General features: G+C 53.3%; 1 protein-coding gene across 2 annotated transcripts in view; it reads right to left on the bottom strand.

The window, feature by feature from the left end:
- Positions 1-14,705, bottom strand: part of Synj2 (synaptojanin 2) — an 87,034-nt gene that overhangs the window by 34,111 nt on the left and 38,218 nt on the right. For both annotated transcript variants that reach the window (XM_027939457.2, XM_027939459.2), the window contains exons 5-6: positions 8,845-8,928; positions 974-1,035 (exon numbers count right to left, since the gene is read on the bottom strand). In XM_027939457.2, the coding sequence (XP_027795258.2) occupies positions 974-1,035; positions 8,845-8,928 (146 nt within the window). The remainder of the gene's footprint in view (positions 1-973; positions 1,036-8,844; positions 8,929-14,705) is intronic.

Below are 14,705 nucleotides of genomic sequence, written 5' to 3' on the forward strand. Positions count from 1 at the left end.
GTCAGGGAGAGTCTGGCCCCCACTCCGAGGTCAGTGGCATGAAGAGGTGCTCCTGGCCCTAGTTGTTTTGGGTATTGGGGCCTTTTCTCCACTCTCTCTGCCCATCTGTTCCTGTGAGGGGAAAGGAGAGGGGAACCTGGAGTTTTTTGGGACACTGAGGATTAAGCACCCTCCTCTTCAGGGTGGAAACAACTGTCAGACACACCCCAGTGTCCACAGGGAGATTCCAGACATGGCAGCCACAACAAAGCAAGAGGGCGGACAGAGGAGAGCTTCACTGTCTGCAAAGGCAATGTAGCCACTGTCCTCATGAAAGGTCAGCGCTCCCGTGGCCCTGGGCACCACGCCCAGATGACAAGCTCCTGCTCAAACAGGAGCGGTGGAAGGCCTGCTCCCAAAACCCTCTCCTCGGACACACAGATGCAGCCAGAGAGCGGTCAGTGACAGCAGGACAAACCCAGAGTGCAGCCATGGAGCACTGCTAAGGAACCCGTGTCCTGTAGGTAGAAGCCCTTCCGTGGGAAGGGTGGAGGAAGAAGGAATTGGCTCTGCATAAATCTGTGGAATAACAGGGAGTAGCAGCGTCCTGGAGAGGAGTTGGCACATCAGTCCAGGGACACCTCACTGCGCTTTGGGGGCCATAGCAGCTCTGCCCTCAGGGTGGCCTCACACGCATGTCACCTCATTTCCAAATGCCATTATATCTATAATTTAGACCATCCCTTATTAATCAGGGCAAATGCATGAAAGTTCATTGCAAGAAGAAACTGTTATGATTAAAAAAAAGTCACAAACTAATCTTCAGGGAAATCCAAGAACACATGAAAACCCATTTTGTAACCTCCTTTCTTGCAAAAGGACCAAAATAAAAGGCAGATTTAGACTTGGGGTCTGGGGTACCCCTCCCTGCAGCCCCCTGTCCCCCTGCCTGAATGGAGAATGCCAGGCCTCGGATGGCATTAAAGATGCCTACCTGTCGAAAGCAGGGGCGTTGGCTTCCAGGCCTCTGCGGAGCCTCAGATGGTGGGAGCCCACCTGCAGCGAGGAGAGAGAACAGTGGTGATTCCTCTGCTTTGTGACTCGAGGAGGCACTTTTCCCCGCCAGCCAGGCAATATGGCAGCCACTCAGCCTGCTTGGGGCCCACTCCCAGCTCAGAGGCCCTGATCACCAGACACTGCTAACCATGCTCCCAACTCAGGTCCAAGAGCCTTGAGTACAGATCTGCTTCTGCCCAGTCCTGCCTACAGCATGAATCTGCTGGGTGGGATTCTTCCAATGGACAAAAGAAATTCTAGGATAAAATTATGAAGCAAATGTCAGATCCCCAAACTCTCAGGCCAGAAAAACTAATTTTCAGCTTTCTCTCTCTTTCAAGGACCTCAAATTCCTGCTAAAATCTGGGTTATACTAGGGCTGGGGTTGTGGCTCAGTGGTAAGTGTTCGCCTAGCACATGTGAGGCCCTGGGTTCGATCCTCAGCACCACATAAAAATAAATACATAAAATAAAGGTATTGTGTCCAACTACAACTAAAAAATAAATATTAAAAAAAAATCTGGGTTACACTCATTATCTGATTCCATTTTAATATTTCCAACTACCTTCTTAATACTCACTTTAAAAAACGGATTTAAAATACATACTGTTACTAGAACGCTTGAAGGGGTGTCATTGGCAAAATCTGGGACAACCTGAGCATCAAACTATATAAGGACAGTAGTGGATTATAAACTAAGGAATAAAGTAGAGAAATCCATGGATCTATATTGACAATAGTTATGGAGAGATGGATGGGTTCATGGATTTGTGGATGGACAAGTTCATGTGTAGATAGATGAACAGGTGTGGGCGTAGGTAGGTAGGTAGATGGCTGAGATCATGCACATGTGGACTAATGGATGAGCTCATGGATAGGCAGGGGGATGGATGGATTCAGATAGGTAGATGAATAGATAGGTGGGTAGATGGATGGGTGAGTAGGTAAATAGGGAAGAAGGGAAGGCTCTTCCTTATAGAATATCAATTGTAAATGTAGAGGGAGTAGTAGAAAATCATCATTCTACAACCATCAGTAGTAAAGAACAGCTAAGGTCATCCATTGATAAGTCTTAAATGTGATAAAGAGCAAGATACTTGCATGATCTCGAAGTGTCTACCAGAGGTTGTTTATATTGAAAGGGAAAACATTAATTCTAAGTGGCAAAACTGAAAAACACCTTGACTGGTGACCGAAATCAACATCACTAACAGGGGAATGATGGACACCATGTGCCTAAAAAGACAGTGTCACATAGGTAGTATTCTGGCCAAGGATTCATACCCGGAAACACCAGGAAACCCCCAAGTGAGAGACCCTCAAAGTAAAGAAAAAGGCGGCCTTCATTCAAGAATGTGTCAATGTCAGGAAAGACCAAAAGACCAAGAAATCCATCAGGGTAAAAAGATATGTGACAACTAAATACAGGATGTGAGCCCAGACTGAAGGGGACAGGGTACTACAGAGGACATTACTGAGACAACTAATCAATTTGGAAACTGACTGCAGATCTGATTAAAGAACTGTGCCAATGTTGAATTTCTCAAATGTACATTTATCTCTGGTGACATCAGAGTGTAACTGCTGCAGGAAAAGCATCCTGAAATATTATAGGTAAGGAGGCGGAGTTGGAGGGTGCCCAACGATGCTGCCCACTCTCAAATGGTTCAGAAAATAAATGGTAAAACCACGTGTGTGACCACAGGTGACAACTGAGTGCATCTGGGTGAAGGACACAGAGGAGCCCTCTTCTGTTCTTACAATTTTTCGTGGGTCTGAAATTATTTCAAGTTTTGAGAAAAACACCATTCGGTTTTGCTCATCTCTACAGCGGTAAGAAGAGTGGTGTCCACCCGGCCAGGCATGGCCACTGGCCAGCCCTACCATGCATTCATGCACAGCTCTGAACACCTCGGACCATACACCCACCTCGCCTCAGGTTTGAGGAAAGCATCCTCTGAGACCGGGAGAAGGCCATCTATACAAATGATTCAACGAAGTCCAACGCCCTGTGCTCCCAAGACCCTGGTCACAGGGGAACATTTCACACGACGAGGCCCCTCCACTGTGCACGAACAGGGCTCCTGAGGAGGGCTCAGCCCAAATGCCTTCATCTTGCTGCCAAGTTTCCCCTGCCCTCCTTTCCCCAGTCGCCACCAATGCCCCGGCTGAGGAAAGGTCATACACTTGACTCGAAAACCGCGCACGGCCCTGCGGTACTGAGAAGGCCGCCCTACCCACGGCTCCTCTCGCTCTCTGGGCTGACGGGGCAGCGAGGAGTGCACTCTTTGCAGAGCCACCCCCGTGGGAACCTAGGGAGACGAGAACAGAGTCAGCGGTCCGGAGGCAGGGCCTGGCCTTCAGTCGTGACTAGCTGTAGGGCCGGACAGGCCCACTGTCTCTCCCTCCATCAGCCAAGGCTCTTCTTTTAAAAAGGTGGAGCCAACAGCAAACACCCCCACCCGGCAGCGTGGTCTCCAGGCTCTGGGACCTCGTTACAAAGACCACGTGCTCAGCCCACCGCTGAGGTACTGGGTGCCCTGATGATTACCACCCAGCGAGGGGCACCATGGAAAGACCCAGAGACACCAAAAAGTTCCCAACAAGCCTGTAGAACAAAGGCTACTTTGGTTGAGATTTGCCCTCAGGGGCCGAGAAGCAGCAGCACACCAAGGCGAGATGAGACAGCTTGCCGTTTGTGGTCCCCTCAACATCAGTGGGGGTCAGTGGGAAGCAGATGGGATAAGCAGCCAACAGCAGGACGGAGGCCAAAGCATGGGTCTCCCAGGCCTCTGGCTTGTCTCTTTCCACGGGCATGACTGTCATGGGAAAGGCCTCCTGTCCCACCACAACCAGCCTGCCTGCCTGGGAACACGAAGGAGTCACGGGCAGGAGCTGGGGGAAGACCTCCAAGTCTGCACCAGTGGTTCTCACAGTGTGGTCCCTGGGCGACTCTCGGGCCCAGCCCAGTGTGCTGAACCAAGACTCATAGGCGGGCTCAGAGGGAGCCTCCACGGGCCCTGGAGGCCATGGCTACGTGCACCTGCTCCAGTGTGTGGGCAACGCTGGTTTTGACTCGCTCCCTGTCTGCTCCCTTCCCCTTTGGCTTGGGTTGTAAATGCCCGTGAGGGGTAGGAAAGGGACAGCGGGGAAGCAGCAGACCTGGGGACTGAAGTCCCCAGAGCAGGGCGTTGGACTTCAGTACAGAACCACAGGGGCCTTAGTGACCTCTCGGCCATGATGGCCCTGGGCCCCTCTGCCTCTAAAGTGGATAGGGGCCTGGGGTGGCAATGGAGGGGAACTGGAGCCCCCATTTTCTCAGGAAATCATCTCCTTCTCTGAGGTCCAGCTTGCCCGGCCCTGCCAGCACCTCCCCCACTGCTGGCCCACTCCTACGCTGACCCCCACTGCCCTCCTCTGGTGTCACCGACTCCTGAGGTCGCACGTGTCAGAGCTCAGGAAGGAGCTGCAGCTGGGGCGGAGTGAAGCCTCCCTTGGCCATGGGCGCTGGAGCCGGGTCCACGGCTTTATTAGCGTCCCTCCCTCTACTTCGCCCCCCCACCATCGCCCCCGCCCCCTGCTAAAGGGTCAGTTGCCCCAGTCTGGTGTCTAAAGTCGTTTCTTCCATCCTGGAGACCCCACACGGTGTTTAAGGGGGTTGGCCACTCCAACAGTCCAAGTCTCCAGAGAACCCGGCAACACTCGAAAGGGACTGAAATCAATCAGGATCCCCAGGCTCCCCAGACCCACGGCCCCCACCTGGAGCCTGAGGGCAGGGTTCACCTGCAGCTTCTCCCACCTGGGGTCCTTCCCTCAGTCCCCTCTCCAGACTGAACTACAGAGACTTCTGGCTAACCACAGCCCCCTGCTGACCCTCAGTGCAGCAGCCTGGGTTGCACAGTGGTGGGGGGGCTCCCACGGCCACGCAGCCTTTCCCAGCTCTGCCGTCCCACCGGTGGGCTGAGTGATAGCAGTGCTAACAGACCAGCCTTCGGTCACTGTTCCCTGCACCCCACCCAAGAACACTGGCTTATCTGCATACCCAGAGGGCCCCACGCTGACCCACTGCAGTGCCCTCGGGGGCTTCAGAAAGCAGGTAGTCTCCAGGCCACACAGCCAGCTGATCCATGTGGCTTTGGCCTGAGGGTCAGGAGCCTTAAGGCTCCCAGGCGATTCTTCAGCTTATTACTTCATTTTTTAAGAAATTTATTTTGGTGCTGGGGATGGAACTCAGGGTCTCACTGAGCGACACTCCAGGCCCCAGGTGATCCTAATGTACAGCACAGTTGGGCCCCACCCTGGGGCTCCTGGGGGAGTTCCAACATATACAGTGGCTTAACCTGGTTCCTGCCCTCCTCTCCCATCCCACCTCTCGCCTAGGAGCCCAAGCACTGAACTCAGGCTGCTCCCTGGGTACGCCGCCATGACCCTGAGGTTACAAACACGCACCTGCTATTCCCTCTGCCAGGGTTGCCTCCCCCACCTAAGAGGTCCCTCCCACCCCACCCCAGTCAGTCCAGACACGCATCCAGAAGGATACCTTCGGGGATCCCGGGCAGCTGCACCCCAGCCCCAGCCCCTCAACCTGGGCCGCCTGCCCCTCCCCAGAGCAGCCCAGGGGATCTCAGCCTTCTCTCATAGCTCTATTTACAGACCACTGTCATGTCCCTGCCCCAAGGCAGAGGCTCTGATCTTGATGCCACCTGTACCTGCAAGATGCTGTCCCAAGTCCCCAGGATGATCAACAGCTCAGCCAGGGGTAGCTGACTTCCTGTCAGAGAGACAGCCCAGGAAACGGTCTTTGTGCTGTGTCTCAGACACAGAACCGCATTTCTCTCTCCGCAGCTCGTCCCAGATGTTATCATGTCTTTCTATTATTAATACAGCCACCATTTTGAGCATACTTGGTGCAGATCCTGTGTTAAATTCTAATATGTATTATGAACTTCGATCCTTTCTGTAACCCTGAGGTTGGTATTACTAACCCCATTTACAGAAGATTAAACTAAGGTTTCACAAACATAAGAACTTCTCAAAAGTATATGGTACTAAGTGGGGTGGCAGAATTTGAACCAGAACCCAACTCTGTATAACTTCAAAGTGGGGGGGGGGCGATGAATTTTTAAGGTAAAATTTCACTTATAAACTGTACAACCTGTTTACATTATAAAGACAAAACTGTTAAAGGTACAGAGAGAGACTCGAGAGCCAGCGTGTGTTCTGAAGGCCTCACGCCTGTGAATACACGCACAAATCATCACCCACAGGCCCCTCTGTCCTCCCCACCCTGGCAGGGATGGCGTTCCCAGAGTGGCCCTCAGGAAGGTACTGGTTTGCAACTTGGAATGCAGAGCTCTCTACCCCCACGTCCTTGAATGTTTCATCCTAAGTAATGAAAGAAGGGGAAAAGCTCAAAATGGAGGAAAATAGCCAGAACAGACAAAGCCTGCTTTGATGTCCAGCCTGGGTGACCACAGTCCACCATGGAAGGCTGCCCTCCTGGTGCCCTCTGAAGATGGCTGCATCTCTCTTCAATGGCGGATGATACTTCAGAGGATAAGCACAGGCCTGGGGCCCAAAGGTCAACAAATCCCTAATAAGATTAACGAGCACTAAAGACTTTAGAACTGCGTTTGAAGACACCACGGAGGCGTCAGTGGAGCTCAAGTTGTTAGCAATCTAAGAGGGACGGAGCCGCCAGAAAGCTGAGCGCCCAAGTCCCTCGGCCCGGCTCACATCAGACTGAGGCACTTGGTCCACGACGGGGTCAGGCGGCACCTGCAGCATCACCACCATGGTCAAGCTGGAGACCAAAACCAAAGAAGGGACGGACAGGCCTGGTTTTGTTTTTCAGACGAGGGAAACCAGAAAACTCCAAGAGTCCTAGAAATGGAACCAAAGATGGCCAAGGAGTTGGAAGGCCTTGGAGGAGACAAAATGGCAGAGGGACGACCACGAGGCTCCCCCTCCAGACTGCAGGTGAGCCATGGGAGGAAGAGTCAGGCCTTCTCCTGTCCCTGAACACCCTGTGGAGACAGGCAGACAGACAGAGGCACAGTCCAAGGAGGAAGTCACAATCAATCAGAGCCATCCCCAGGTAGAGCCCAGAGCACGGCCTCCTGGAGAAGGACCCTCGAGTTTGGTGTGAGGGCAAGACAGATAATTCCAAAGGGCCCTTCCAAAATTCTAAGACTGTCACGACAGTCCCCTCCATTTGGGGATTTCTTACAAACTGCCCATGAAATATAACATGGTCTCCTGATTCCTTTCTGTACTACACTCATGAGATCTATGATTGTCATCCTCTTAAAAATAGAACAAGATGTTTCCAAAGGAAAACTCCAAATTTAAAGACAATCAAGCCTCAATCAGCTGTGATAGGAACGGCCTGGGTTCCCCTTCAACAGCCCAGGCTGGGAACTCTGTAGAGACAGAAAGGAGAACAGGAGCAGCCCAGGCCTGAGGCAGAGCTGGGAAGACAGACACGAGGTTTTCTAGCAGCGATGGGAACGTTCTAAAATTAGATTGTGGCGCTCGTTACACAACCCTGTAAATACACTGCCAAGTCGTGTGTTTTAAACGGGTGGAGTTGACAGCGAGGAAGTCGTATCTCACTAAAGCCATTTCCAAAAACCAGACTGCTTTGGAAGTGCTCTGGGGGAATTGTCCTTGTTACAATCCAGCTCCGGTGCACTTGCCTATGTTACCTCTCAAGGCCACCAGCCGTACCCCTGCATCTGGGTCGTCTAGCTAAAGACATTGTCCATAAAACCTTCCCCCCACAGAACCCAGAGACCAAATGAGATGCTCAACTATCTGCCTCACTCTCAGAGTTGACATGGCAGTTAGCTGACATGCCAGCACCATCAAGGCAGCAACTTGGGGACAGGAGGCTCACCTACCAGCAGCACTGGGCCAAGTCCAGGCTGGGCTAAGAAGCTGAACTCAAGACCAGAGAGTCTGAGCCCCACTGTGTCAAACACCCCTAACGACCTGGCACACAGCACCTGGGGCCTCTTCAGCCGCTGCTGGTTGCGGACCCAAACGCAGTCACACGAGAGCCCTCGGTAAGAAGAGTGGGAGACGACAAAGGCCCCAGGAGACGGGCTTTCCGAAGGCTCCCATGTTCCTTCAGGGCAGGGGAGAAGATGGGGTCAGCGTGAGGAATCTCCAGCCGGCTCTGCCCTGACCTGTCTGCTGAGGGAGCAGCCCAGCGTCCATTGACAAGTGTGCTCTTGGACAGAGTCCGCAGCCCTTGAACTCTTCCCAGGACACAGAGGCCAAATCCTTCTGGCACCGACCCACACCCTGCTTTGGATGCTCCAGGGTATTTTTAGCAACCACAAGAAAGCTCTGTGCAATCTGCACGTGGCACGCAGGCACCATGAGTGCCAGACACACGACACCACCACAAAGGGCCCCCTGACCCTCTAAGGCCTCTATAGAGCTGCTGCTCTCAAAAGTCATTCTCAGCACACCAAACTTAGGGTCCCATCTAAGGCCACCCTCCCAGGCACGCTCCGTGGCACCCGCAGCAGGGTCTGCGCTCTGCATCCGGATCAACAGCAAACACCATGCATGTTTGTAGATCCAGAAATTGCAAAACAGCACATACATGCCACACACCACACACACACACACACACACACACACACACACACACACCTCACCTCAGTACAGATGGGCTGAGGAAAGACCAGAAACTACAGCACAAGAGAGAAACATTTAAAGAAACACACCACAGTTATCAAAGGGAAGGGCTGAGAAACTGTAACAGAAGTGGACATGTTTTTGTTTATATTACCTACCTGGAGCCCTGGCTGCTCCCAAAACAGTGGAACCGAGCCTCTGATCTGGACAAAGGACGACACTCCATCATCCATGTAAATCGTCTGCAGCAGAAGGAAACAGAGGGAAAGGTATTCTTCAATGAAACCAAATGTCCTGGGCCAGTAACAGGATCTGGTGCCTGCGACCCGACACCAGCCATGAAGGGTGACAGTGGACTGCGGCGCCCTCTGCTCTCTCACCCAGCATGGTGATCCACAGGGCACACCAGTTGCTGGCCAGCATCAGAGGAGGGGTCTGGAGAGGGCTGGAGGTCCCCCAGACCTGGTGGGAATTCACCCTTCTAGGATGCAAACTTACCCACATCCCTAAAAAGCCCAGCACCTACCCACCTCTATGTAGGAATAGAAGCAGATGTGCCTGGGGTTTAACTAAGACCTTCCTCGGAGCCTCTATTTTTACCTGTCCAATAGCTAAAGAGCGAGAGCTACTGGGAAAGGATTAAATGAAATAAAATGAACAAGCAATACAGTCAAAGGACCTAATTGACTGCACCTGTCAGTCTAGTGCTTCACAATGTAAGGCAAGACTGGACTTGAACTTGCACCTGGCCCTGTGCCACCAAGTTCTTGGAATACACTACTCCATCAGCAAAAGCAACACGGTGTCCATGAGCTTCCAGAGTACAGCCCCTGCATAGAAGCAAATGACACTCAGGCTTTAAAAAATGTCACCCCCAGCCCTGTTATTCAGCATGTGCCTGCGGGCCTCCAGAGTTACTGGAGCACAAGGAGTCTGAAGGACAAAAAGTACAGTCCTGAGCACCCAGGGGAAGGCTGCTGTGGTTATCAGATGCCTGGCCTTTATCTGTGCAACCCTACCCTGGCCTGGCGAGGCCAGCCTGGGCGCCGCTGAGAGTCCTTTCCATTGCTAACCAGCCTGCTCCCTTACAGGGTAGCTTTCCACGCAGGTTAGAGCTCGCTCAGATCACACATGCATTAGTAATTCCGCAGGGGAGAGCGTGACATGAGACCCGCAGTCCCCTGGACCACAGGAATGACACGAGCCGGGTATCTAGGCCGCGAGCTGTAATTCTAGCCTTCATCTCAGAAGAAGCGAAGCACTGGGTTCAGAATGTGCTGTCTGCTGTGACCCTCCAGGATTCTAAGAAAAACAGGACAGAATAGCAGGCTGTTCAAATGACCGCAGCCCTGAATGCTACCTTGAGATTAAGGACATCAACTGACCAGCACTGGGAGCCACACAGGTTCAGATTCCTCAGAGAGAAACCAGCTGGGCCACTTTCTAAAATGGACCGTTAACAAGCCCAGAATCTGACCGAGCTAAGGGACTCTCCTCCTTCACTCTGATGACCACGTGCCAGGAGTGCTGGGTCCTCCTGAGCTGCACTTGCCCAGAACCAGCTTCTGAACACCGGCAGGAAGGTCGTGTCGTCTGCTCCTTCCTCCCTGGGAGAACCATCCATGTCTGTCCCGCACTGCCCTGGGTCCACACCTGGCCCCCAGCACCAGTGATGCTCCATGGCACTTGCATTCAGTGGAGAAGAGGGAGTCCAAGGACAGACAGGGCTGGAGGGAGACCAGGAGGAGCCCCAGGCCCCGGAAGGCAAACAGACGGCGGGAACCCCAGGGCCATGGAAGGCCAGCAGGAGTGTGGCTCCTGGGCTGGGCAGCCGAGAGGGCACCCTGAGCTGACAGTGTCAGAGGTGGTGGGAGCAGAAAACAAAGGGCCATTTAAAAAATGGCTTGGAAAACAGGAGAATATGCAACTCTGTAACCAGTTTCATCTGGAAGGCTCCTGCTAGACTCCTATCCTCCCCCTGCCCCTGCCCTCTGGGAGCACACCCAGTGGTACCCACCCCCACATCACTTGCTGCACTTATCTTCCATAGTCAAATGTCTTTTTTTTTTTTTTTTTTGACAGAATGGGGGACTTTTGGGGTTGTTTTTCTGCACAGTGAGTCACGGGTGAAGCGTCCACCGCATGACTCATGGCAGAGCTGAAAGGCTCAGGACTTCCGCCCAAGGAGCCCAAGATGCCACTCACACGAGCACACAGCATGTGTGCGCACACCACACAAGTACACACACAACACACACACAGAACATGTGTGCACGCCCAGCCAGCCCAGGAGGAGGAAGACTGCTAAAGATAAAAGTAGAGCGGGGCCAAGGCCCGGCTTGGGCCTCCAGAGCATGAATTCTGGAAAGCCAATTTGCCTCCCCAGAGTCTCCACCAAGCCCCTGGCTCTTTGTGTGGTCCCCTGATTGTTCACAGTGATACCTCCAGGGCCCACTGCAGCGCCTCCACTTCCCTAGAGGATGGCTCAGGTCTGAAGACTCCAGACCCCAGCAGGATCCCTGGCCAGCAGAGGTCTGTGGCAACACCCCCAGGGTTATACTGCCCCCACAAGCCCCCTTCCCCCTGGGGCAAGGTGACCAGATGCAAAGTCTGCCACTTATTTCAGGTGTAGAGGAAGAAGCCAGCCACCTGCTGAACGCTTTGGAAAATGCCTCAGAGCCCTGCAAGCTGCTCTTTCACCATGAGCAAGGCCATGGGACACCTACTTGAGGAGGCTCTGCCCTTACCACCACCCACCTGGGGGCTCATGGTCCTGCTCCACAGACTCGAGGGAGTAGACCCACCTGGCTCCCATCAGACCATCTCGGTCCCGAATGGGCAATCCGCTACCAGGCCACAAGGCAGGTTCCTCTGTGCTTACACGCAGCCCACCCTTTGCAGGGCTGGCTGCTCCCTGAACTCAGCAAAGACAGCAGGCCGGGCTACACCCCCTCCCACCCAGCTCCCATCTCCTGATGCATTAGAAGTACCTTCAGCAGCAGGTGGCCAGAGAGCCAGGCAGGAGGAAGGCAGCTGAGCGGAGGCTGGGAAGCACCCTGGGAGGGTGGCAGCGCCTTGGTCTTGTTCCTGATGCATCCCATGTCCCCACACGCCTAGGAGGGGAGCTCTGAGCCCAGGTGGCTCACCACCAGGCTCTGCCCAAGGGCCCAGGGTTTGTTTCCACGTTGCTTTGAGGACAACCTGGACACAGCTCTGAGTGACATGGCCCTCCCCAGAGGGTCACCCTCTTCCCCAGCATCATAGTGGCCAGAATGCATGGGGTGTCTGAAGGCCTGAGCCAGCCTGGGCTCTTCCTTCCCAGAGGGTCCATCTGGGCAGCTGGAAATGCACACACCCAACAAAAAACAAAACAAGGCACAACCCTCATGTCTGGTTCCAAGTCTGGTGAAAACGAAGTCACCTCGGGGTGAAGTTATACCTCTCGGTGGGTGAGGGCTGGCGCCTGCAGCTGCCCACATCTCTGGGTGGACAGCAGGTGGTGGAGCCCGGCTGCACCACCATGATTGCTGCCCCTGGGAGCAAGGTCTGGTGGGGACTTCATGGAGGCACCAGCACTGTCAGACCCAAAGGAGGTCAAGGGATGAAAAGCACCAGGGCTTAGGGGAGCCAGGGAAGCCCTCCCCCAGCCCCAAGCAGGAAGGCAATTTAAATAGCAACTTGCTTGCTAGGGTGCGTCCCCTCTGAAACGCAGGTGAAACTGATGGCCATTATGAAACATTAAGGGTGGGACCACTGGGATCTTGAAGAGGTGATTGGGCTCTGCCCTTGGCAAGGAGGGGGGTGTCTGAGAGTGGTTTGCTCATAGCCAGCTTGGCTAGTGCTCCCATGTGACACCCTGCACCCTGAGACTGCCAGCAAGGCCATCGTCAGATGTGGCCCCTCGACCTTGGACTGTGAGTCAAAATAAGCCTCTTCATAATTTACCCAGGCTGTGGTGCTGCATTAATAACAACACAAAGCAGGGGGCTGGAGGAGCCTGCTGGTCCTATCTCTAAGGTCCCACGTGGAAGACTCAGGAGACATGGCGTAAGGTGCCTGCTCCTGAACCCTAACAAGTAAAGTGGGACAGCAAGAGCCACATCTAAGTCACTGGGCACACTGCAGGAAATAACCAGAGCAAAGCCCCCAACAGAGTCTAGGGCCAAGTCTGCTAGTCTCCAGAAGGAGAAAGGGGAGATTACAGGAGGTTTTCCTAAGGCTAAATGCATCATGTCTAAAGCACAGCCCCCTCACGGGTCAGAGGTGGGTCAGATGTGTTAGACTTCTAGCCCTCAACACTTCAAATCACGACCTCGTTGCAAACAAGGCCTTTGCAGGTGCAATTAGTTAACTGAGGCCATCTTGGAGGAGGGCGAGCCCTGGATCAGTATGACTGTCCTCCTTATAAAGAGCGGAAAACAGGGAGAAGGGGTTGAAAGGGGTGATGTGGCCACAAGCCTGGTTACACCTGGGGTGACCAGAAGGGAGAAGAGGTGAGAAAGAATCCTCCCCTAGGGGCTTTGCTAAGAACATGGCCTTTCCTGACACCTTGATGTCACACTCCAGCCTCCACAACTGTGAGACAACAAATGCCCATTGTTTCAAGCCATCCTGTGGGGGTGGGGGTGGGGGTGGGGGTTCATTGCAGCATCCCCAGGAAACTCATGGTGTCCAGTGTGAAAATGTCCTGTCTGGGGCTGGGATTGCGGCTCGGTGGTAGAGCAATCACCTAGCATGTGTGAGGTCCTGGGTTCGATCAATCCTCAGCACCACATAAAGATAAATAAATAAATGTATTTTGTCCATCTACAACTAAAAATATTTTTTTAAAAAAATAAAATGCCCTTTCTTCTAGGAAAGGGTAGAGGCGTAGAGGGCAGCTGTCTCCCTAATGAAGCGCTGGGTCAGATGCAGCAGATGAGACCAGTTTGTTTTTTATTTTTTAAACTGGTTTAAATCCAAAAACCTTGGGAACACCAACACCTGGACCAGATAAGGGCTTGGGTGCCCCAGGGCGAGACAGAGAATGTGGTGGAGATGGGGCTCAGGAACTCCCTCAGGGAACCCCAAGGTGATCTCTGGAATCTGGTGTGTCACCAAGTTCAAGGTCTCTGTCATGTTGATCTTGTACAAATGTGCTGCACAGCTTTGGTCCCCTTCCCAGCACAGAACCCAGCAGATGATACATACTAAAGATCCGCTGAGGGAACTCAGGGGCCTGAAGGGCAACAACCTGGACCCAAACAAGGACAAGGTGCTAGTGAAGGTGGAGTGAGAGCTGAAGTCATTTGCATCAAGCAGACAGGAGCAAGGAAAATGGCCTCCAGTGGGGGGCATATACCCTCTCTGACTCATTTTTTACCAGATAATTATGGAGCAGCCTGGTCAACACTCAGAGGAGCAAGCTCCGTGGACAGCCACAGGCAAGACAGCGCACCTGCTCCTGTGCCAAGGTCCCTCCTGTGGACACCGGACTCCAGAAGGAGCCTCTCCTTGCTGCACCTTTGATGTGCAACAGCTGGCTCCTGCAAATGGTGACCCACACCAATTTTCGTCATCTTTGAACCCCGAATCATGCACAAGCTCACACGTAGTGGAGACAGGTGTGCAAATCTGTGCTGAATAAATTGACTCAAGTCCTCCCAAGAAGCCTCCCCCAGCAACAGAGAAGGAGGACGCAAAGCTACATCTGTGCTCCTCCCGCAGGTGTGCAGTGCGCCACCCCCCGCAGTGTCAAAACAGTGCCCTCCTGGGGCCTCCTTTCTTAGAGTTGATCCCCGTTATCCTATAAGATGGCACTGGCCTACAGGGAGAAAGCTAGAGCAAAAACAAGTTGTAAGACAGCATCTCTGAGAATGAGAACAGAAGTTAGGGAACGAGGAATTTCACAGATGGTTCTGTTCGCGGGAGCTGAAAGCCCCTGCCACTCAGCACGCAGACTCCCCAACTGCCAGGTGCGAGTGCACACTTCTAGGTGGAGTCAGCTCATTTAGAATAACAATCAGAGGGCTGGGGACAT

This window comes from Marmota flaviventris, chromosome 6, assembly GCF_047511675.1.
Source record: "Marmota flaviventris isolate mMarFla1 chromosome 6, mMarFla1.hap1, whole genome shotgun sequence".
NCBI classification, from domain to species: Eukaryota; Metazoa; Chordata; class Mammalia; order Rodentia; family Sciuridae; genus Marmota; species Marmota flaviventris.